The sequence below is a fragment of the Lissotriton helveticus genome, chromosome 1_1 (genome assembly GCF_964261635.1).
Source record: "Lissotriton helveticus chromosome 1_1, aLisHel1.1, whole genome shotgun sequence".
Lineage (NCBI taxonomy): Eukaryota > Metazoa > Chordata > Amphibia > Caudata > Salamandridae > Lissotriton > Lissotriton helveticus.
The window spans coordinates 612,897,081-612,923,280 of NC_136057.1; the positions used below are offsets into that span (position 1 = coordinate 612,897,081).

A 26,200-nucleotide genomic window follows, 5' to 3' on the forward strand; every position below is an offset into this window, starting at 1 on the left:
CTGTCGTTTTCCCGCACCTGGAAGGAGCGTCCAGTCAAAAAGGATTCTAGCCATTTCAGGGCCAGACCCTTTAATCCGATCTCTCCCAGTCGGTGGATTAGGGTGGGATGGTCTACAGTGTCGAAGGCCGCGCTGAGGTCTAGGAGGATCACTGCCACTGATCCTCCTGTGTCCAGAATGCTTCTGGCCTTCTCCACTGCTGTCAGGAGGGCTATGTTAGTGCCCTGCCCTGGACGAAATCCTGTCTGGGAGGCCGCTAAGAGGTTGTTACTTTCTAAGAAAAGCGATAGTTGTTTATTTACCAGCTTCTCTGCGATCTTGCTGTCTTGTGGTGAGTCCTCATGCCATCCTACATGATTTTTATATAATGATGGGGCCTGGGCAATTGCCCATTTCCTGGTATATGTATATTTTAAATGTACTGGAGCATGGTTGGAGAAGACATAATGATGTCTTTGCCATGTAGGCACTCCCTGACAAATTCTGGTGGCCAGTCCTGTTGTGCTAGAAGAATATCATAACCCTTTGAAAGTCTCTCCCAAAAGAGTGCTTTCACTTTTCTTGGTATGTCTCCCTCCATCTGCAGTGTTATTTCATATAATGTTTGTGGAGAACTGACCCTGGTGTCTACAGTCTCTACTTGTATGTACTCATTCAAATCCACTGTCTCCAGAAGTTCCTTCAGGTTCTGGTGAGCTATTGTTACTTCTGCTGCACTGTCCAGCATTGTCAGAGCCCATTCTCCGTTCTTGACTTGAGTTCTCTGAATCCTCGGCATGTCTGATCTTCAGACCTGCTACCTTCTTCTTGGAGAATTGAGGTTTTGGTTTGTTTTTCTGAATGTGTTGATTGCCTTTGGACTTCATCTTCTTTTAGATGTCTGTGACTAAATTTGAAAGGTACGAGAGGATCTTGCATCAGTATCTTGATACCTATCAGGTTTTCTCAAATTATCCCTATTCCTGAGGTAATACCTCCTTTCAGAGGGCTCCTTTTGAAGAGACCCACCTCAGGATTGAGAACATTTCTCTTTTGAATTGTGTTTGTTATTTTCCCACTTCTTTTTAGAAGAGGTAGGATTTTGTTTAATAGATTCCTTTTCAGGACCTCCAGACAGTTGTGGTTTAACTGGCTTTCCTCCCAAACTGTCTCAGCCTAATTCTTCATAAGATTTTTCAATTATTCTGGGTAGTTCATGTAGATGATCTGCTACATCAAATTCCCTTTATTGCTTGTGGATCGCCACTGATTCTGCTTCTCCTTTAATATTAGATAATATTATTGTTGAGACCTGGTCGAAAATTTTCAGTAACTTCATACCTAAATTCAGAGCAGGCTCTGCCCTGTATTCGTTTTGAATTTGTTTCAGGACATAAGGTATTACCGCAATAGACAGAACACGATATGTTTTAGTGTAGATGACAGCAAAGACTATGCCCCAAGTGGTGCAGTCTTCCAGATGTGGTGTTATCCCCATTGGTAAACAGATTGTTAGAATTCTGTGTTCCTTATAAGGGCTAGTATTAGGAAATACCGCTTTGATTTGAGTAATTGTTTGAGCTATCCAGAATGGAATTTGTTCATGTTTTGTGGGCATTTTATCCATGACTACGTGTAACGTCTGTGGAGTAATTTTTAGTGTATTCCCCTGGTGAGGGGTTTTATTTGGAATGGTTAATTGTGGTTGGACTGTGAAAGTCTGCATTACATATTGAACTAATTGTCTGTAAAAAAAAATTTACTGTTTGAGTTGAGTGAGTAATTCCTCATTTTACATGTCTTCGATGCCAGGATGCTTTGTGTAGCCGGCTAAAATCTGCCATGTTGCTCCTGGTCTACCTAGTGGACCTAGCTTGGTAATGTGATTTGAATGTTTTAGGGCACCTTTAAACTAGAGCTGATGCTCCTGTATGGGAGTGGAATTTCAACATCCTTGAAAGAAATATATTCCTCAGGCGGTTCATCTTCTTTGTAGAAGTGAAACATTTTTGTTACTGGATATGATTCAGGAAATACTATCCATGAATAGAATACCTCTGTCTGGTGAGATTCATGTGCCAATATCACAAAAACTGCTCTACCACCTCTTGGTGTTAGGCCATGTTTTATACGTTTTAGTGTGATGGCTTACCTTAAATTTGGATGGATAGGAATCGCATCTGCATCGGTTTCATTAAAACCTGTTTGATAAAAAGCTGTTACGACTGGGTCAGTTGCAGCCTCACCGGTCACGGTATTATTATCCCCACTTTGTTTCCCTTAGAATCTTAACAGTCTCAGAATTGTGGAAACAATAGATAACAGTTCCCCCTGAGTCAATCGTGCATGCTTTGTTTCTACAGAGTTTACACAGAAATAGGTAGACAGGCGTTTCAATACAAAGGGTTTATTTAACAGTCTTATTTCTCATGCAAGAGTTATGAACGGCTACAACCATAAGACAGAATGTGAAGTATATCACGTACAGCGATAGCAGTAAAATAAAATAATGCTGCAATAGCATGGTTTGTAGCTATGACATATATTCATGAAAATACATACATAAATAACACAGGCTAAAATGTGAATACACATCTGGTGCTTCTAGCTTGTTCTACCCCAGTGTACCTAACCTAATTGTAGTACGAAGTAAGAATTAGGAGCTGTTTGTCTATAGTCTAGTTTAGCTATAGTTAGGTTTGGAGTTGCCAAGATTTGCCAAAAGTCCAAAAGTCGCTCTAGGTTCTAGTCTGCTCTATACCTTAGAATGAGAGGGGTTAGAATCTCTTTCCGAGTATCGATCTCTAACACCCCGCAAGGGGAGTCAAAACACTGGAGCTGGATTCTCTGCGAGGAGGATGGCAGCGTCTGGTCAGTGCGTCAAACGGGGACTCAAATTCCTTCCAAACTTGCCGTGGCGAGCCGTGTCGAGCTGTGCAGCTGAACCGTGGTTTACAATGGCAAGTGAAGGTATATTTATATCTTGAAGGTGTTTAGGAATGCCAGTATTGATGTAAAAGTCGGGCAGAGGAACGTCATGAATGAACCCCTCTGGAATAGATGTTCATGCAACGATCATATGGGCTGCGACCGCGACCCACCCCCAAAGCTAACGCACTGTTTCATGGTTTTTGAATGTTGAAGTTGGATGTTGGGCCAAACGCACTTTCGGAGTGGAGCCAAGTGTTGTTAGTTTTAGGGGAATGGGGAACTTCTGGTCTGCAATAGTTCACTGGCTCCGCTCCATAGGGAGCTTCATTCACCACAAAGTCTTATACCTAGTGATCGCACCACTGTAGGTTCCTGCAATCTACTAACCTGGAATGTGCGGGGTCTAGGAGCAGTGCAGGAAAGGCACCGACTCCACACATATCTCCTTAGACTTAAAGCCCATATAGTCTTCCTCCAAGAATCACAACTTATTGACACCGAGGCTCAGAAGACCCGCAAGAAATGGCGGGACATATTTATTCCACTAATTACTCAGCATCCTCTAGGGGAGCAACCATTTGGATCCGACATGGAGTCCTGTTCAGGGAATTGGATCGTCGCATAGATGATCAGGGTAGGTACATCCTATTGAAGGTCACCCTGGATGGCATAACTGTGTTCCTGGGTAGTATATAGGCCCGAACTTCGACAGGACAAATTCTTTCAACGGCTGAGCATAGCATTAACCGGGTGGGATACAATTTCATGGATGCTGGGAGGGGACTAAAATGCGGTGCTAGATATGGATTTGGATAGATCCCACCCCCCATTACACGGCACTAGTGCCTACAGACTGGCAAAGACACTGAAAACCTGGTTAGAGGGTTGGGGTTTATCGAATGTGTGGTGCCATCTGCACCCTACACATAAGGAATATTCATTTTACTTACCAGTCCACCAGCTCCACACTAGGATAGATAGATTCCTCTGTTCCACTAACATAGCTACGCAGATCTGTCAATCCACTTATTTTTTTGGCGAAAACACTCTCTGATCACAGCCCCCTCGAGCTTACCCTGGCCTGGGGTTGGGTACCAACCCCAGTGCGCACCTGGAGATTGGGACCACGGTTATTGGAGGACGCCTTGTTCCGGACTATACTATCCCATACCATTGATAATTATTTTTCTGAAAACTGGAACACAGCTTCCTCCAACCTAATTGAGATGGATGCGCGTAAGGTGGTGGTGAGAGGAGCCGCTATCAGATGGATTGTGGGGGCCAGACAGGAAATACACCAGACTTTGATAAGAGTAGAGAAGTTAATGACCACCTTAGAGCATGAAGCAGTGACAGATCCAGACAAACGGGATGCGTTACAAAATGCTCATATTGACCACGCCGAAACACTCGAAACGTTGCGGGTTATGAACCACTGCACCTTTCTGCAACATAAACATTCGGAAGCAGATAGAGCTGGGACATTATTAGCCCGGATAGTACGGGACAGACCTGAACCTCCCATTATTACCCATATTCATATACCATCTGGTGGGTCAGCCAATACGCAAAAAGAGATAAATGAAGCCTTTTGCATTTATCTCAGTACTCTTCATGCAGCCCCAACACACAACACTGAAACCTCTGTAGTCTACTTCTTACGAGACTTAACGATTCCCTCCATTCCGGCAGGCATACAGAAAGACATAGAAGGCCCTATAACCCAACAAGAAATACATATTGCGATTAAAGGATTAAATCGTAATAAGGCACCTGGCCTAGATGGTCTGCCCATAGAGTTTGATCAAACTTATTCAGATGCCCTGGTTCCCAAACTAGAATAAGTATATAAGGCAGCTCTGGAAACTGGTCACTTACTTCAATTCACTATGCAGGCCCTGGTCACCTCCATACTCAAGCCGGGTCGTGATAGCATGGACATTACTAATTGTAGGTCTTTATCCCTACAGGCAACCGAATATAAGATTTTAAGAAAATCACTCGCGAACCATATACAACCCTATCTCAATACCCTGATACACAGCGACCAATGCGGATTTCTACCGAACCGCAGCACGTCCCTTCAAGTGGTCTTCAATCTGTGGGGCGCGATCCCCAGGGGGGCCATGGAGGCATGGGAAGGGGGTCGTGCTCTTCATTTGATAAAAGAAAACATCCCAGACGGTTAATTCCGGGAATCTCCTGTGCTGGGGAATCGTAGTCAGCTAAAAACACCTTTCTACAAGTGTGTTGCTGGCCTGTAAAAGAAATGCAAATGTGTGCAATGAGTTAATCTGCAAATGTAAAGGACTTGCAGATTAACTCGTTGTGAACATTAGCATTTCTTTCAGGCCAGCAGCACACTTTCAGAAAGGTGTATTCAGATGTCTGCCTGGCTTGACCTGAATCGGATATCAGAGCACTTTACATAGCACCAATTGCATTACATGAGGACACATTCATAATTTTTTTATTGTTGGGTATGGGGAGATTAAGTGATTGTCGTATTTACATAGCGCTTACTATCCCTGAGAATGTGTTGAAGTGACAGTTATGTAAAAAAAGTTGCATTACATAGGGTCTGAATAATATTAAAATCTATGGGCCTCATTTACAATGAAATTTTTTAGGGCAGCTGCGCAAGTATTTTTTGCTGCACTGTCCTACGCCATTTCGAAAGAGCAGGAATAGAATGTACTTATAAGTCCCGTGCACTCCTGTCCTTTCTGCTGACACACAATTTGGTATCATAAAAAACGACACACCTGCAGCAGAAGGGGCTGATAAATAAGCCCCTATATTTTGGAAGTAGCCTGTATATTTTGGAAGCGCCATTTTATCATAAACATTTTGCTCATTTTGTAGCGGTCTATCTTATACTGTGTGTAATGCAAGTATAAAATAAAGACTTGCAAATTCACAGTGCTTTCTGCCACAGGCAGTTGATTCATAGCACTAAAAATACACAAGTCACTATTCTCCACTGTACCAACCACAAATAAATTCTGTGGCTGTCTGGTTTCACACAGACTTTTGCATGGAGGTGTCAGAATTTATTATAGTGCATGTATTTATTATTCACTAAAGCAGCCCAATATTATATATGTAACTACCTAAGGGTGAGAGACCTAAAAACGTACATAATTTTATTTAAGATAAATGATGTTCAGGTACCTCTAATTATATGCAGCTGTAAATGCCAAGATATCAGCATCCCATGAAATATAGTATGGTTTTCCTCTAATGTCGTGCAATAAAGTTGCAGCCCATGCATTACAGCTATTATACCACGGTACACTGGAATTATGTGATTGTGAGGCCACAGCAATTTTAGCATAATTATAGATTTGCTGCATTTGACACATAATCCATCATCTGTCACTTAATCTGCTAATTTTAACAAAACAATTATTTACTCAAAAGGTTCAAAAGTGACTAAAAAGCAGCAACAGGTGTTGCCACTCTGTAGAAGACCCTCTTTGTAAAGCTGTACCGGTTACCTTTTTGTTGCTTATTGCTATATTTGGGTGTTAAACTGGTACTAATGAGGTGCAACCACAGATTGATCATTTCTCTGGAGAACATTCATGGTTGCCAATGATAAGGAATACTAGATTCTAGAAATTTTTGTCAAGAGGGGGTCCTTATGCCTAAAATATTTTGATGTCATCAAAAAGTTTGAAGACCACTGTACTAGACGAATACACTATGTTATGCAAGCTACCCCAGATACCTATCCACAGTGGGTTGTCTGGCGATAGATCTGAGTCAGGCCTTCGATTCCTTAACCTGGGATTGCGTGTTCACTGCCCTACAATGTTTTGGTTTCCCTGATGGCTATCTCCGTTGTGTTCGACTACTCTATGCATCTCCCACTGTGAGAGCTCGCACCGGACAGCATATTTCTCACGAGTATGCTGTCCGCAGGGGTACACGGCAGGGATGCCCTTTGTCCCCCCTGCTGTTTGTACATGCGCTGGAGCCTTTAGCAATAGCCCTAAGACAGACAGCTGACCAGCTGGGAATACCTATTGATGGCACAGCCCACCTCACCTCCATATATGCAGACGATATTCTGTTATACCTTCGTGACTTATCTGCTAATGCCATACCCCTACCCACTGTTCTTTCCAATTTTGGAAAGATCTCAGGCCTCATTATTAACTCACGGAAATCACATATCCTTTTATTTCCAGGAGGGACCTTGCCCGGGGGAGGTTCAATTTGGTACCTATACTCTCCCAGTAGCCCATTCCACGTTCAAATATCTTGGAATACAAGTATACAGATCACAGACAGATCTACTGGAGGGTAACCTTTTGAAGGCCATAACGGCACTACGAGCAAGTGTGGCCTTTTGAACATCATTGCCCCTCTTGGTGATGGGGCAAATTGCAATCTCTAAGATGGTAGTGCTTCCTCGGTTATTATATTTTTTCGTGAATCTGCCCATAGTGGTACCTCAGTCCATTTTCCGTACCTAGTATTTCCGTAATACTATTCTGGTGGAACTCATATGGGGAGCGGGTCGCCGAAAAGTGAGCCTTCAGAAGCTACAACTGGAATCTCGCAAGGGAGGGTTAGTGGTTCCTGACTTTAGGGCATACTATTATGCTTGTCAAATCCAGTGGCTGTCCTATTGGATAGCAGGGAGAAACCTACAAGAAATTGTGTTTTCATCTAGGGATATTGACTGAGGTATGTTATATTCCCTGATCCTGCCCAAAGCTAGGATTCCCCTGGACCCCCATTGCTGAGAACTGCGCTACAATGCTGGAGAAAAGCTCTACAGTATACATCAGATATAACCCCTTATTCTCCCAATATCCCATTACTGGGTATTTACACCCCCTGGGGCAGACTCACGAAAGGCTAGAATACACGCCTGGACGGAGGCGGGAGTAGAGGAGGTTGGTGTTTTTTTTGGCGATGGTAATCTATTGGACCATGACACATTTGTACAGACTACTAGGGCACCGGATAGTCAGTATCTGCTAAATGTGATCGTGCCACACCATATTAAGAATAGGTGGGCACTGCAATGCAGAGAACCCCCGCAACATGACCTAGTTCGCTTACTATATTATATGGGAGCTGGGGGACAAATGGTTGTACATCAGTATCAGGGCACATGCTGGTATCGCACTCACGAATCTCAGGACAAAATGGGCAGTGGTCGCTGGCTTAGAACTCACTGAAAAAGCCTGGGCAAGCATGCTAGAACACCCCAGGAGGGTATCTTGCAACATTAAACTAAAATGTATCCAAACGATGGTCCTACATCGGTCATACCTCACCCCACAGAGAATACATCAAGTGTTCCCAGAGGCCCAACACAGCGGCCCCCGCTGCAAAGGCGATGAGGCAGACTTTATCGATATGCTATGGACATGCCCGTGTATATTAGATTATTGGACCGGAGTTCGTCACTCTCTGAGAGAAGTCACGCATATGACAGTACAAGACAATGCCCTGGAGTGTCTTATGAGGCTCCATAGATGCACCACAGCGCAGAAAGTTCAAAAATGTTTCCCTGGATCTTGCTCTTGTACTAGCCATCAGGGCCCTCACCATGAGATGGCAATCCCCTAGATGCCCGTCACTGTCTAGTTGGCAGGATGAGATGATACAGTAGGGTGGGGCTGAGAAAGCGGTGCTTAGAAAAGAGGAGACAAGAGGATTATGGAAATTACCCATCTCTATGGAATGGGACACCATGTTAGAGTATTTTAAACACCTAGATCTAATCCCTGCACAACATGATCCCACGCAATAATCTAAATCTCACTCTTTCTGGAAACATAGCCGGACCCACACTAACCACTGTCCGCATACCATAGGACACAGATGGAATAGGACATGATGGTATCACGTAAATAACCCTATCAGGCGACCATCTGCATCAGACACAGCAGATCAGGAGGGAGGGAGGGATCGGGAGGTGGGAGGGGACTCGTTAGATGGTTAAAGTTAGTTTAAACATAATGTCATTTGATTGACTGCTTATGTGAAAATCTCTCATGCCGTATAGACGGATGACTGACGAACTATATTGGTAACCAGGAGGTATATCAAAGTCACATGTGTGTTGTGTATATGATGAAAGAACAAAAACAAAATACCTTATGTATAGAATGATCCTATTTTTATTCTGATGAGGTGTTTGATGAGGTGTTTCAATTAAGTATGTTTAAAAAAAAAAGGAATAGATGTTCATACGTAATAAATGAGTACTTGGAGAAATCAATAATCCATGCAAGGGGAAGTTCTAAAGGCTTAAGAGTTTGGTGTTCCAAGAACTCGTTGTGACATAGATGGACGGATGTAGGTGCCATGCCTGTATTTAGTTAGCATGGATAATACCTAAATATGGGTTGGATTTCTATGCCTAAATACGGGCAATGTGAATTGTGCTTATATAAGGGCATAAATTAGGAAACCTATATATGGTATCTAAATCGACACACAGCAGTACTTACTGTACTGTGTCACTCCTTGCGCCTGCTTCGAGCAGGCGTAAGGTTATGATGCAGTGGCGTCTTGAAAGTGGTGCAGTGAAATCTTGTACATTACACTGCACCACTTTTACAAGACTTTCCTTCATGGGAACGCCCTGACTTAACAACAGAACACATCTCCCTAGATGCTTCACTTTGTAAATAGGCCGCATTGTTTGTGCCGCCGTTACATCAAAAAAAGCAATGCAATGGCAGTGCAAGGAGGCACAAAGGGCTTGTAAATCTGCCCCCGAGTGCTTTGTGTGGTATGAAAGAGACCGACGAAATACGGTCTGTAAAAGGGTCAATAACTTGATTACAATCACCTTCTAAAATGACATTATCCTCCATGTATTGTGTAATTTGCTGAGTAAGATGAGACCAAAAAGAGGGGTCACCAACACTGGGAACATAAATATTAAACAGAGAAAATAAAGCATCCCTAATCAACAGTTTAGTATATAACCATCTCCCATCATCATCTGAATCTTGAGAGAGCAACTTAACAGAAAGTGATTTGTGACAAAGAGTTATAATCCCATTTCATTGACCATCTCCTGGTGACAAAAAGACTTTACCTACCCATCCCCTTCTCAAATTTAAGGATTCATTTACCATAAGATGTGATTCCTGTAAAATAGCTATATCTACCTCAAGCTTTGACAAATGCCATAAAATAAGTTGTCTCTTCATGGGAGAATTTAAACCTTTGACATTCCAAGAGACAATTTTCATAGACATAGAAATGTTACAGAAAAAAGAGAGACCTTGATCTAGACAAACCATATAGTAAGTAGGATACAAACTATTCAACAACCCAACTGTTTTAAAAAATAATAAAACATTCCACATGAAGTGAATATGAATAAATAGATAGAAAAGTATCAAAAGAAAAAGAAAAGGAGTGCAATAAGAGAAAAAGAAAGAGAATGGATGGATAGAGAAAAAAGAGAAAACCAGTAAGAAGAGAAGACAAAAAGAGAAAACATACCTAAAAAGTCCATAATAAGACAGGGCGGATGAGACTACATGGAATAGAGGCACCGTCAAGCCATATGGAATGGAGGACGAAAGGGACCACAGCACAAACATAAACAATCCTGTAAAAGAAGAAAAAAGGCAGTTAGTATAAAATAACTGCATTAATATATTTAGATATAACAAAACAAACAATGCTAACATAGTCATCAACGCACTAAAGTTGAAAACAAATCTAACAAGCCAAGAACTACTGTGAAAGTCTAATTAAACTAAATGGCCCGAGAAGCAGATGCTCCAGAAGTTTCCATAAACTTTAATTTACAGGAATTGATGACGCTCTTCACAGGATCAGGTCATCATAAGTTGTGGGTTTATTCTTAAAAGTAATTTTAAATAGGCATGGTTGAAAAAGACCTTAACGAGCTCCAAGAGATCATAGATCAGGTCTCATGTTAAGAAATTCCTTGGGTCTATTTGCTGTGCTTTGGGCATATCCTTGAGGAACATATAAAGTGTTACCCGACCATGAGATACGTTGAATTGACTCAACCTCTGCAAGAACTTTAAGCAAGTTAGTATATTCCATAAAGTACAAGATAACACCTCTTGTTCTCAATTAATTAGATGCAACATCAGGTTGACAACATAATCTATGAGTACACTGGATATTAAGATCTGCTCCTTCTGGCAAATTCAGCATCCTAGGGATAAGAATTTGAAGAAAGGGAGGGACTCAGCGCCCTCTGTGTGTTCATTTAGTCCATAGATGCGAAGATTGTTTCTTTTATCAAGGTTCTCAACCTGTTTCTGAAGGGAAGAGACTTGAGACTGTAGTGCGTTGACCTTGTCATCAGTAAGCCCAAGGGATGATACACTTTACTCTACCACTGTTAGTCTCTCATCCATGCGAGACCAATTATCCATGAGAAACTGCAGTTCAGCATTGGTTTCTTCCCTGTGGGGACACAGAGCACGTATCTCCTCAAACAACACATCATAAGACACAGGAGAAGAAGACTTTGGCGGGAAAGTTAGATAATTTTTTTAACATTTTGTAGATGCCTTACCTATAGCAAGAGGAGCAGGAGCTGAGGTAGAAGATAGTTTAGGTAAAGAATCTAAGGATTCTTCCATTTTGGAAAATGATGTGAAAATAGCTGAACTTTTAATGAAGACGTGCATGGAGAGTGATAGAGAAGGACCCACTTTTTTCACTCTACCCATAGAAAATGGAGGTTGCAGCAAAAAATAGGCAAACACTGCAATATAAGAAATCCTCTGTTATGGTCAACCAGCAGTAATATAAAATGTAATTAGCTAGTTTTATTAGTTGTGGGGAAAACACACATTGAAAAGCCAAGAAAAACCACCCAGACTGTAGGATATGCCATTAGGAAAAAAGAAGCAACCAACTCTGCAAATTAAAGAGGCAAATGACAATATTTGGCATGTGAATGGTTAAACGACCATAAGCACCTCACCAGAGGCGCCGCTCCTCTATGAGGAGCTGTTTCATCTTAAAATGTCAGCCGCTACCGCAATGAGGAGACTCATGTCTCGGGGGAAAAGCAAGCTGCAGGGAAAAAGTGAGCTACCTCCTATATCACAAAGACATCTGCAAGCAAGGGCATCCCTTCAAAAGTGAAGAAAACGATGTTATGCAGCCGTCGGTCCGTGCTGCTCCGAGAAGAGTCACTCAGATGCTGTCATCTTCTGTGGGCATCAAGTTACGCCCCCCTCGTATGTTATCTTAATCAGCCCATTGTAACAATTGTGCAACTGCTTGTCTCTAGTCTTGGAATGCAAAGTGGGCAGCATCAGAGACCATCGCTCATTGCTGAACCAGTTCCACATGTGAAATCCACAAAGCATTTCCCTCTGGGTTTTTCTACACCAATAATGAGGTCTACACTCACCAGTATAACATCTGGCTCTCTAAATTACCCTGTAACACTTTTTTTAAAATCACTTGGCCCCATATTGTCCCAACATTATTTTGTTTCTTCAACCTTTTGTCTTTGTCTTGCTAGGTGGCCCATGATAGTAAACCCTGCTCTTGATAGCTAATACACTAGCAGTTTCCAACCTATCATCATATTGCCACAAAGCCCTAAGAGCCTATTTTTCTCCAGGTGAGAAGCTGAGCAGATATTATGCTAAGATTAATCTCTCTGGGATGCTTTCAAAATGTACCATGGCTCCATCTAAGGTACCAGATCAGTAATGTTTACTGTCTTGAATGACCTCAGTATGATGCCTGATGCTTGTTAATCTTTCATACCTGTTAACAGTGTGTGGCACATCTATTGTACTCTTTTAGACCTGTAAACAGTGTTTGGCATAACTGATGTTGTCTGAAAATCTTGGCACTGTGTCTCTTCATCTTACATTGTTCTGATCCTTAAGTGCTTCCAGGTCCTCCCTCTTCTTTCCACAATAAACCTTTGAATCAAGGAAACTGTTCTAGCTTTTCCTTGGGCTCCTGTTTGCCACCCAACATTGCCAGCTAGGACACTGTCTCAAAGTAAGCATGGTCACCTATGAGGCCATCCTCTCTGACCTCCAGATAAAGGGACTTGTCATCTGCCTTCGAAAATGGCCAAGTATCTGGAGGCATAGCTGAACTCTGACATGTGTGTGGGCCTCCAAATAGCAGTGTCATTTGCCTGCTTTACCAGTTAAGGCTCCTCCCATGCCTTACACCTTGACTGTAAAGGCACTGGGAAGAGCCAGGATGGATGCTGCAATAGACTGTTTCTGGCAACCCCAATTTTTTATTTCACAGACCCTATGTGATCCAGAATATGACTGATCTACTAGCACTGAAACAAGACTATGTCTCTACATGTCGATTTCCCTGCACTGTTTACTGGTGTCTTACCATGTATGGAATCTCGATTAAAACCCTGTGTTTAATTCACTGTTCACTTCTGGTCTGTCTCCTCAGTTAATCAATGATACAGTCCAGCGCTACATCCTTTTGTGTTCTGTGCACTCAGATAAATTAGCATTACTGATCTACCTTTGGTTCAAAAGTCAGTGAAGGCATGCTCTTGTCTTCTCATTCCTTGGCCATATTCAGTGAAATATTGCGCCCCTCTCTTTGAAATTACCCCCATCGTTTCTGCCAAAGGAAAATTCACAAAACCAGGGTCCTTGGCTTCCAAACTTGCGCATAGGCTAACCTTCAGCTTAAGCCTTTTCTTTAGCATCCAGTATCCTGTGGCAATGCCATTATTGGTGTGTGTGTGTGTTTACAAAGACTAAACTTCAGTAGAATACCTGAAAGTGAATGTTTGTGGAAAAATGCTAGTACTTTCGTACTATGCTTGTTAAAATCTGATTTCCTTGGAGTTAGGGTCAATCCAGAACCAAAGGACAGCTTCCTATGTTAGAGTGCAAGTATTCTACCACCACTAGAAATATATTTTGTGCATAGTATATGTCAGTATAATGTAATCACTCACCAATCAATCACATAAAGTCTATTTATGTTATGCAGATGTTAAATCAGCTTGTCACTGTTTATCGTGTTGCAGTAATCAATACTGAGTTTGCGCTTTTTTTAAACTTAGGTTTCTATTCAAAATAATGACCAAAATGCAATCACCGTAGAGAAAATCCTGAAGCCCATAGAGCTTTTGGTAGAACAGAACAAACATGTTATAGATCCCGATTGTCGAACAATAAGTCCAAATTTCGAAGAAGATAATGAGGCTTCAAACAAGGAATCTTCTGGGGAGAAAGGCCAAAGTATCTTTTCTTCAGATCACTCTCAAGAGGAACAAATGAAACGTGATGGCCGAGCAAAACCGGTATGTATTTCAAGAACAATGGACTCTTTTAAATAAAGTTTAACACTGACATAAGAAACAGTAAAAGAAACAAAGTACATTGTGCGATAAAAAGTAATACAATGTTTTATGCTAGAGCTTATCTAATATCCACATGGTTAAAGTTTTCAACTGGAAGCTAACAAATGATTCGAATCACAAACCAAAATACTATAGAAAAAAACATCTAAAGTCAGATTGGTTAAATGATATATATTGGAAAGTAGTCTGGGGGGTTGCAAGCAGTGATCTAGATGAGGACATTCTGTCCATATCTAACTCCAATTCGAACATTGGACTAATTGGACAACCACTGAAGACAATGAAGTAGCAGAGTTTCAATAACCTGCCTTTTACTCTATCCTTCCAATTTTAGATTTTCAGTTTATTCCTCTGTATCTTACAGCATTCCACCATCAGTGGGTGGAGCATTCCAGTAGCTTCAAAGTCCTCTTTAGGAGAATTGATGAGGCCATGGAAGGGGGGCATTGGGAAGGCGAAATTTAAATATATGCCATAAAATTCTGAATGTCATTGGTCTTTTGCTATACTAAAAAAAATATAAATTATGCTTAAAAAGCCCTAAGGCTTTATCCATTGTTAAATGCCTCAGGCTGTTACTGTTGGTAAAGACCCTCACCCTCTCTAATGGGCCTCACTAAGGACTCATGGCTATATGTTGTCAATTTCTATATACTTTTGCAGTAGGTTATTATTCTGCAAGAAGCCTTCAGTAAAAAAGAAGCAATGTATACCTGTTTAATTAACATCTTGGGCCTACACTGTACTGGTCTATGTCACATAATATAAAAATAATCTAAATTGTTTTAGTTATATGAGTTTTGCGTTGCTCACATCAAAGAAGTGTTCCTACTACTTCGTTTTTTGCTCCCCTCTTGTTCACAGTATTGTCTGCTCTTCCATTATCAATTGTTCAGTTTATTATATGTTGCAACATCACAAACTTACCTGTCCTATGGCTTACATCCGCCATACAAGTCTTTTACATTGATCTACAAGTAATTGATTTAGTGGAGTTACACAGAACAACGTCATCCATTGTTCAGATTTGTAATACAAATGGCAAACTAAGCAAATCCTCTGATCTGAAAAAACAGAGTCCGAACTGCCAAAAACCATCTTTTATATTCTTGTTTTTATTTTTTATGTTTCAGGCACATCGTCCAAGAACTATACTGAATATAGCGCCCGGATCAACGTCTCAGAGTAAATTGTAACATCGTAGGACAGCGGTAAACACCAATCTTTCTAGATAATAGCCAATCTTCAGACACCCATTTCCACATAAAAGCAGCTCGACAAACTACCTTCGTCACTCCCTTTGATTTAAACAATGCTTCGAAGAAGATTATGCCTCAGAATTCTGGACCAGCACGGGCTCCAGGGAAAATGCCGATTTTGTACTAAAGTAAATCTTCTAAAATAATGCTGATCATCAATTTGTAAAAATAAAAGCAATTAGAACTGATGTATCTGAGTAAAAGTTGCTTTCATTTAAAGGCCTGATTAGTAGAGCATATTGATTGAGTAGATGACATTTGGGCTGTTAGATATTATCGACTGCAATGAGCTACATTCCCAGTCCCGGAGCGGTGGGTGACATTTGAAAGTGGTGGGGCGCAAATTGATTTGCATACAGCACCGTAGCGAGCCCCGAACCCCAAAAGGGGGGTTTGGGGGGATAACCCCCCCATCACGAATTTTGAAAAAAAAGAAGAAAAATCGTGCATTTTCAAGCAAATTTGAGAAAGCAGGAAGGTTAATAAAGCAATTGTGAAAGTGCAGTTATTACATTAATAGATGGCATAACATAGGTAGCTGCTTATTCAGTATAACCACAGAGCTTCATACATTCACACTTGTAAAAGCCTCTAATGTGAGCCATGATGTCTTGCCTAAGGCGCAAACTGGACTGATTAAGGTAATGCATTTTAAATATAAAATGGAAATGTGAAAGGAGTGTGTAGGAAGACTTCATGGACATTGTTGGTAATTTAAACACCATTATTCAGCTCATGGATATCTTCTAATAGTTATGCGCGGCAGCTTGCCTCTCTAAAGGCATAGAAAATCCTCTGAAACATCACACATGATGCATTCTAAAATGTTACAAGTCATGCACTAGGCTGCCTTTTTAAGTACATTAAGCACGTACAGGGATATTATTACAGAGTAAAAATATTTGATGTAAACAAGGGAGTAGCCAGAAAAAGAAAATATGCGCCAGACAGGCTTAGAGGGAGAGCTCCCCCTGAGGGAGTTCTAAAACATATTTTCTGCCCCATCACCCTTTGCATAACTTCAACACTCTGAAACACGTCGCTTCATAAACATGGGCAAGAAACTTGATGGAGCTGTGAGGTCCTGCGACAAAGGCAGCGTTACTCTTCCTATAAGCCGGGAAGCTTAGTGTTCCTGAATGACATGCATACATGTGTACCTAAAGTTGTGATGTACCCATCAATAAAACAAGGTATATAACGCATGCTTAGGTAAAACATACTTTCACCGATGGCTATCTTAATGCGGAAAAGCGGATGCTATGGTTATCCAACTCAACGGTATTTATTTTATCGACCTTACAAAAATGAAAGGCTAAGTGGGCAAGCTAGGATTGGAACATGTGATCATGGAGTCCAACAGAGAGCTATGACATAAATGCTTAAGACCACAGACCATCGCTGTTTTGGAGATGTGTTGGTGGGAGGGGCAGAGAGGGCATGGCCACAGACTACTACTGGATAGTTTTGCATGTCTTAAATCTAAGTAATACTGCAACACCTAGAGACAAGGCCACTGGAATTATGCAGCAGGGAAGGACCAAAGTATGTGGCAGGGTTGGCTAGATTATGCATCAAGAAAAGTCAAATTGTGCAGTGTAATGTGCCACACTCTGTGATAGTATTTCTTCATAACTTTGACAGTTTTACACATGGTAACGGCGTTAAGGCAAATATTTAACCTTACTAATCCCCGATTATGCGGAAAACGCTGCGGCAACAGAATCGCATAATTCTGGTGGTCTTGCCTATAGGTGTGAAACAAACTAGTGATGCAGAGACCTTGTCTGAATGTTGCAAGTGACCTCTAACCTTCAGAGCTCGCAGTGTCACTTGAACTTTGCCAGAGACGTCCAACGCATTAAGCCTCTGACAGTGACGCATAGGCTTGGCAGTGGCAGAAATCAAGCAACGTTCTTTAAAACTGGAAGGTCTGGCTACAGAGGTGGACTAGAAATAAGTTAGTTGAAAAGTTGCAGAACCGCCATGATCCTAATATTCAAGTGATCTACATTTTGAGAAACCTGTAAAAAATGCTAAATTGATCAAACTCAGCTTTCATGTGAACTACACTGGACGCCTTCTCTCAAAGTCAACACATACATGATAATAATAACAAATAACAATTCATGCCTTTTTGCAAACGCGTCACATAACCCACACAGCAATAACTCCTCCAACAACGTTATGAGTGCTATTAGCAGAAGCAGCCTATCCAGATGAACGTGATTATCGACAGTTAATCAAAGAAAGCAGTTACACAGAATGCATAGTTTATATCTGAATCACCTTAGAGCGATGATCATCTTATAAAAACAGATATTTAGTAATGTTCACATTGTAAAAATTAGCATTTGCATTTCACCAATTCATGCGCTCTTGCATTTCAGAGGTTGCTGAAAGGCTGTGCATAGGAGAAGTTTTCATCACAATACTGTAGCTCTGCAAGAAACACCAGACACAGAAGGCTGCTCAGAGCCAATGTCTGAATCAATCTAGCAAGTTTAGAACTTTACACTGGCAATGGGATTGTGCGGGGTCTGCCAGTGCTTGGTCGAGCAAGTGATCAATAAAGTAAATTCCTGGTTCAATTGTTAGCACCATGCCTTCCTGAAGAATCCGTCCAGTACGCAAGCTTTTGAGACCGGGCTCCGTACTCCATTCAACTCCCTCTGGGTAGCCTCCAACATCATGCACGTCAATGCCAAGAAAATGTCCCAGACCATGTGGCATAAATATTGCACCCAGATGAACTTTCACCATGTCATCCACGTTGCCTTTCAAAATGCCAATTTTGGTCAGTTCTTCCATATGAACTCTGTCTGATAGACGATGCATATCTGGCCATGCAACACCTGGTTTTACTGCCTTCATGACAACATGTGATGAATGAAGCACAGCTTCATAGATGGCCTTCTGATCAGGAGTGAATTTTCCATTCGCAGGGAACGTGCAGGTGATGTCTGACCCATAGCAGTGATATTCTCCTCCCATATCAAACAAGCACAAATGGCCATCAACAACGGTCTTGTCATTTGGGGCTCCAGCATGCCCGTAATGCAAAATGGATGAGTTGTCTCCACTGACACATATGCAAGTGTATGACGTGTGCCGCATGCCTCCACGTTTATAGCAATAATGCACATGGTCAGCGACTAGCTGCCGCCTCCCCCCCAAACCGGCACCCAACACCCAGAAACGTGGACACGAGACTTCTTTACTTTTTGGAAGGCGGGCGCTAGTCGCCCGGCCGTATTTATTAAGATATGAAATTAAAAAAGGTTTTAATTGCATGATCAACAATTTATACAAAAATCAGCAGGACATTAGGTACAAAATATTGTCAAAAAGTTTGAGAGCCTGACCTTAACAAAACTCTAATACATGTTGTTTCCTAACCGAGACTAACATCCTCATCTTGATTTTTGTACATTTCTGGCCATATGGCAAGGTCACCACCGGTGTCAGGTCCTACAAGCTGCGCCTCCCCTAGAGACGTGCGCATGCGCAGTGTTACCCCGGGAATTGCCCGGTCTACGCCCTGAACTCCATTTACCCACTAAAGGAGGGCCCTTACTCTGCGCCGGTGGCGTCATGAGTCCACGCGCGCGGGGTGGCTACCAGCCTAAGGAAAGCGTGAACTACTCCTACCCGCGCTCCTTTGCTTTGCAGCATCCATTACCTTGCCCCTGGAGTTCTGGGAGTGGCCCGCAGGCCCCTCCCCCTGGGCGGGAACCTCCATAGGATGATGCCCGCCCCCTCAGACCTCAAATATGTGCTCACCGATAATGACCTTACCGCCACAGGCCAGCATTGTTAACCGACGATCTGGCCTCCCCCTGCCTAGACCTACCCTAGAAAGTTCTCACTTTAGCCAAAACCTTCCAGCCAGGCCCTGACATCATCAGACCACAGGACCTTTCCTTCCTCCGTCAAATGGACTGCCCTCACCAGGTAGAACCAATACACCCATGTTGGATCATCTGCAACCGAGGGGGGCTTGAAATACTTTGTCCCACTGTGTGTTGATCCTCTTTATCGAGTGATTCAACGCCCTGACCGAGTCCCTGCCACCACGGGATAAGTTGAGGCCCTACTACTGTGCCACCCGGGCAAGTCCTGACGACCCCCCCACAGTGGAGATGGACTCAATGAGTATTCGCCTCCCCAGTTTGGCCAATTCAGTCCCCCCTAGGTGAAGTATCACCACTGACAGGGGTTCGGGCTGCTGAGCTAAAAAGTCCCTGAGAAGTTCCTGAACTGACCATGGCACAGACCCTCAAACAAACTCTTCCCTGTCCTGCGTCCAGCCTGTTGCTTGTGCTGGCCCATTGTGGCTCCTCAACTTCTGGTGATGAGTTCCTCCCCTGCGTGACAGGTTTGAGAAACTGCTAGAACCAGGAAAAGACCAAGAAAACCTGGGTGACAAATTCCCACTTCCACCTTAAGGAATGGGTAGCACTTACACCTGCCAGCAATACCTGGGCCCTTGGTGTCCTCTTTCTCGACGTATGCTTCCTTTTTGACGTCCACCCGCTGCCGATGTTGCGGTGTGGAGCCCCCCTCAGATATCCGCCATGGACCCAGCCGTGACTGACGTAAGCCCCCCTTGGGCTGTCCACCTGTTGCAGCTGTTGTGATGTGGAGCCCTCCAGGTATCCACCATGGACCCGGTCATACATAAATTGGAAAGATAGATACACACCATTAGTGTTTCCGGCGATACCTGCTGTACACGCGTTAGACTTACATTACCTTCAGTTGCTAAGTTTTAGATAATCTTAGTGCCATATTACTACACATTAACACGTCGACAGTAAATGTTAAGCATAGCCTCCGTTTGTCTGTTTGCTAGTGCAGTATCTATGTCGTTAAGCATAGGATCAGCGCCGCCCTAACCATGGTAGGCTGTAAAATTGGCTTCTTATTTTACAATCCTTGTTACACAAGAAAGTTGTGCCGTAGGCGAGGACATTGCCTCTTAATCCTGGTTTCCTACCCATGTCTTTTTGCATAGGATCTACGTGTAAAAACAAGACAGTCTACTTAACAGTGCAGCACCACAGTCTTTAGCCAACAGAATTAGCACAGCCCTAACCCTGCCAGGCCATACGCTGGCCCAAGGACCCTTTCCGCTCACCACTTTGGCTTCTGGGAAATATCATCCTAGCCAACCGGACATGATCACGTGCATCCCCAGACCTATGTGATGCCGCAACTAGGCTCTTGGGCACCTTTAGGTGTGACATCAGGGTGTGTATAGTTATCAGGACCCCAAGTAGTCTCTCTACAGGCTCTCGGCCCTGTCTCCATGCCATTCGTGGTTCCCCTACCACATTATTAATATATAGCTTTGGTACACCCCTAGAGCTCAACGTATATGGTGCTAAATCACTGTGTGCTATATAAGTTTACACACCGTAATTATTCGCCTCTAATCTCATCATAGGCTCAACGTATATTGTGCCAATTTACTTGTATGTTAAATAAGTTTACTGACTGTAATTTCACGCCTTTAGCCTCGGAAAGGAATTAAGGGATGTGTTTTAGAACTAATACATATATAGGTTATACACCTGTTCTTTTCCATTTACTCATTCATGAGATTATAGACCGGGAAAACAAGCTGCTCTACATTCCCTCAAGACTTAGCCTGAAGGCGGCACGCCAAACAGCTACCAATAAGATAGCTTACTAATAATGTTGACTTTACCTATCATCAATGAATAGTCAATTGGACTGGTGCAATGTCCCCCCCTAGAACAGTGAACAGCACCTCAGATGTCCATTCCGTTTACAATGAAATACGTCCCTTGTATGACTTACTGCTTTGGCTTGCAACGGAATGTGGGACCTGGGAAACTGGCTTTCTCAGTCTTGTCAAGCCCTACCCTTAGATGTGTGTTAATCCCCAGGAGGACCCCAAGAGAAGGGGGAATACCCTATTCGTGAATCGTTCCACTATTATTCTACCTATCCCCTCAGCAGACGCCAATGATAGTAATTCTAGAGTGTCAAAATTTGACTTATGTCAATGGCTGTTCCTCCCGTAAGATAAATAAGCAGCAATCATGGCTTGGATAAAATATTGCAAGTGCCTGGAGGACATCAATGAAGAAGCCCAGGAATGAACACCAAATTACTACTCTTTGTGCTCTGCAGCCCAGAAACCAGTTGGTGTGTCCCAACATGGACGCAGAGTGTTTGCGGTCTGCTTCTGATACGTGCCCTGTACCATTACAATACAGTGTTGTGGCTAGCCAAGTTTAACATTACTGCCTATTACAGAAAGGAGACACTATCATGTAACAGTTCAATTATCGTCACCTAAACGAACATACACTACTGTTACCCACTCATCTCTAAATATTAGGAGTTAATATCACAAACCCATGCTAGTGACTAACCATACCACATCTAATAAAAGATGTGCTTCCCCCGACCATCTATTCTCGCTGCATTATGCGCGGGGTAAATCGTGTCTCAGTTCTGCCCCTATTGTGAAGCGCCTTGACGCCTTCGGGTACAGTCCGCGCTATATAAAACGCATTACTACATTAAATAAATAAATACTACTAGTAATTTTCACCTGTAAAAGGATTACCATATAGTTGGGCTGGAATACCCCGCTACAGCACTTTGAGGCTTAGTGACAAGATTCTTTATGATCAGGAATCTACTTTTGCAGCCACAACTGTTCCTTCCCTTTCTACATGCTGGGGGTGAATGCTTATGCTCACGTCAAGCCACGCGATTTCAATGCTTATGCTCACGTCAAGCCACGCGATTTCATTCCGGGAGCGGGTCCCACATGGAGAGTCAGAAAATGGCCACCTCTGTGGGCGCGGGGGGGACACGTGGAGAATAAGGATCACTGTGAAAAGGGGTACCAGCCACTCGCTTTGTTGCAGGAGTATAGTCAGTGTGTCATGAGCACCAGTGCAAGGAAGGAAATGGGCCCCCAGAAATAATCAAGGTTCTGTAGTCCCCTCTGGACCCCAGGGCCATTGCACCTGCTGTACCAATGGAAGCCTGTTCAGCTGGTGAAGTTATCGACACTAAGTGGTTGGAAATAAATAATTGCTTGAGAAAGTCACGATCACTTTAGTTTACTAGCAGTAGCACTTCACCATTAAGCACTTTTAAGTTAGGGCTGGAGTGATGCTGGAAACTCCTGGCTCTCTCATGGTGACCTTGAAGCGATCCCATTGGTGGAGGCGAGGGAAGGAAGGCATGTCTACGTCGACCGCACAGCGCACCAGGCACAAGCTCCAAAAATAAATGGCAGCAGAACTAGGAGTATGACCTGTCTCATGAAGCTTAAGTAACAGACTTCATTTATTGCATCCAGGTTCCAAACCCAGATGCACCTCTTATCAGCCTATTAACAATGTAAGGCCGCCACACAAACAGAACTGCAGCTCTCTGCAGCAGGCGCTCGGACTCCTGAGCTTTCCTACCAGCACACAAGGCACTGGATAGCAGCCACGTATCCCCGAAAGCACCTCCACCCGGCTCCGACCTCCTCTTTACTAAAGATAGGTGCATGACTTCAGCCATTACAGATAATCACGGTTACCTATTTTCGAAAATGCATGTAAAAGGCAGAGCGCTGCCGAGCAGACATGGCCATGCATATTCATAAGGCGCAGGCTGGTCAGCCCACACGCTCCCAAGCACTATGAAAACACGCTCCCAACTGCGGCGAGCAGATGAAAGTATTTCTTAGACATGTTTAGAGTCCTCCCCTTAAAGCAACAACTCTAATAATTTGTTCTTTCAAAATCTCAATTTTTAGAAGTAGATGCTGCCAGGCTGCAGTTCGTTGATTTGCAGTATAACTGATGCTTTACGCCTTGCTTCTCATTAGCCACTAGCGCGGCCCCTGAACTTCTGTTGATAACCACATACCCCTATCTGTGCTGCTGAACAGCCTCCTACATAAATATTGAATGAGCCTTAACAGACACACATTTAACGTCGTCACCGAGACTCGAACCCAGATCCCCAGGCCCGAGGGCGAGCGCCCTAGCCGTTCGGCCAACTCTTCTCCTCGAAGCTAATGAGACGCTTCCGACCCCTTTCGCAATGGCTGGCGTTCTTTCCTGCGAGGATAGTCCTACAGACGGCGGGGTGAGAATGGCCATGCAGGTAAGTATAGCGAGAGGAGTCAAGAGGCTGGTGGAGGGGGAAACCCGAGCTCGAAGCTGAGACCTCCGATATTACACTCTAAAACAGCTATCACTGGGCGGGATGCAGCAGCCAGTCTATTTCAATATAATGCATTCGCGGGTACACTAAATTGCCTCGACCTCCGAACGGCTGCTATTCAGCCATTACGCAGAAAAAGGTGCCTCCTTAACATTCTCAACCCAGAGCCTTCCTGTCACGCAAGACAACCCCGCAATTTCACATCGCATGCCGAGTCCCCCAACACCGCTGCTTGCCCATACCTAACTTGCGCCAGATACACTCCGCCACGACCCATCCTCCAATCCGGATCCTTCCTCGGGCAGACAACTTGGCCCCCCCGGTCCTTCTGTTCGTCGTGGAGCGTCCCTTTCCTCGTGGAGCGTCCCATTGTCCCATTATCCCGTCCCACGCGGAGCACCGCAGTCCTTCGCCAAACTGCTCCTGTAAACGGACTATTCTCTTCCCAGGGCTGGTCCCACACCGGAAAAGGTGACCTGGAAGAAAAAACGAAAGAAAATTACCAAAACAAAGAAGCCCCGAGCGCGGGGCACACGGTGCTGTGGGAGAGCGTCCAGGGACAAGGGGGTCTCCTGGGCGCTCCCCACCTCTTTATTCTCCAGGGGCCAGGCGGGGGGGGGCACGCCCCCCCCCCCTCCTATAGCCCGCCCCCCCTGACCCGGACCTTTTACCTGGCATCCGGGTCAGGGAGGCCGCCGGCCAATCGGTGGTGGGTCGCGCCCCCCAGGGCCCGCCCCCACCACCGAGAGACAACCAAGGAGAATGGGGGGGAGACGGTCGCCGCGCCGCCATGCGTGCGGGGGGGCCGAGGGCCCCCCCTTTTCAGGAACAGGCTTTCCAATTCGTACTCTTTCATCCCCAGTTTAGCCGCTTCATAACCTCTTTATGGGCCTCGCTGGAGATCCTGTTACTGTAGCGCAAGACTTCCAACTCCAAGTCGGTCTTAATTACATTGCACTCCACTATTTCTGGATGAAGAATTTTATTGTTCACTTGAAATTGGCTAGTTCCTTCAAATGAAGCTTCTTTGCAGACATTTCCACTATCGGTATTAATGCCACGCACAGTAAGAAGAACGGACGGGTTCCTTGATGCCAGGACACTGGAAATCTCAACTGTATAGTGCACTTCATCCACTTCATACTTCTTTTTGAAATAATCCCGTGGGTGAATCTTTCAATCTTTCCCATCCAGACTGCATAGCTCTCGGGGAGTTTGGGAACAAAAGTAACGATTTTCCTGTTTCGACATCAATAGCACCGTAGCAGTCGTATCCGTGATTTTGACATCAAATTTTAGGCACCTTTATACCAACCAGAATAGTTAGTCACACAGCGCACATAATACATAAACACAAAGGAATTTAAGGAGCACTGACAAGACCCAATAAGGCTCTCTGACAGAAAAGTCTGCCGCTAGCACTGTGTTTTTTTGCTGGGCTGCAAAAGAGGTCACAAGTGGTTCTGCTGCATTCTTTTGCCTAAAGCCATTTCAGTCGCTGAGGATTCCCTAAGTGGAAAAAGGAAAAACAAGATCTAACAGGCCGCGCAGGGCCATCCTTTTCAGAGAGCTGCAGACATACATGCACACCCCTCAGAAACCAGGTGGCATTTATAAGTGCCCAACAAAAAAGCTAACATACTCTCAAATTATGCATTCCACATATGTGCAGGTGCTTGCGATAGCTCAGCTGGTAAATGCATCTGCTGTGAAGCTCTGCATACAAACAACAGGGTTGAAATGTTGGTGGGAAATACAGCCTGTCATCCTTCTAAAGCTGATAACGTAAGTATTGTGAAAGCTGAGTATATTTTATGGCAGCTGTTAACAGCGCTATGGAGCAACAAGTCTGTATGTTAACAGTTGTCATGTCTCCAAGCGTAACATAAAACAGCAATTTGTAATTATTTCTGCTACAACGCATTCATATTTACAAAGCTCTGAGGCGTTCCCAGTGTGGTGTGTGACTCTGAGCTGTACACTTTAACCATGAGGTTTCTGTGGAGCAAAATGGCACCGAAGCAGACATTCTGACCATTTTATTGAAATACATCATAATGCTGGCTGCGTCGGCCTTAATCTTGGGTGAATATAGGCTGAAACGGCTTTTTCTTGGGATCTGTGATATCCGGGGGAGGGGGGGATGTTTTCAAGAACGACTGACTACGTAATAGTATTGAAAAGCCTGCTTTAATGGAACAGGTGCTTAACTTTAATAACAAACCTTGGCTCTAAGCCTTACATACTAAATCAAAGTGGTGTCACTATACATCTTTATTATAACTATCCAAAAAAACTTCTCCCTCCCCTAAGCAACCCTTCCTTCACAACGCAACCTACCAAAGTGCGATCACAACTCTCCTCACTCAAACTCCCGGCATCCAAATCTTGTGCATACAGCACTGTTGCCATCTCATTCCATTTATAAACTCCCCACGCCACCCTCAAAACTACAACTGGGTCTGAA

At 43.6% G+C, this 26,200-nt stretch overlaps 1 protein-coding gene and 1 pseudogene across 2 annotated transcripts in view; one reads left to right on the forward strand and one right to left on the reverse strand.

Moving 5' to 3' along the window:
• Positions 1 to 15,701, forward strand: part of LOC144770262 (uncharacterized) — an 825,923-nt gene extending 810,222 nt beyond the window's left edge. For both annotated transcript variants that reach the window (XM_078654631.1, XM_078654641.1), the window contains 2 exons: positions 13,964 to 14,203; positions 15,397 to 15,701. In XM_078654631.1, coding sequence (XP_078510757.1) covers positions 13,964 to 14,203; positions 15,397 to 15,459 — 303 coding nt within the window. In that variant the 3' untranslated portion in view covers positions 15,460 to 15,701. The remainder of the gene's footprint in view (positions 1 to 13,963; positions 14,204 to 15,396) is intronic.
• Positions 15,702 to 18,012: 2,311 nt separating this feature from the next.
• LOC144762545 (xaa-Pro dipeptidase pseudogene) lies at positions 18,013 to 25,012 on the reverse strand (annotated as a pseudogene).
• Between the last annotated feature and the right edge of the window lie 1,188 nt (positions 25,013 to 26,200).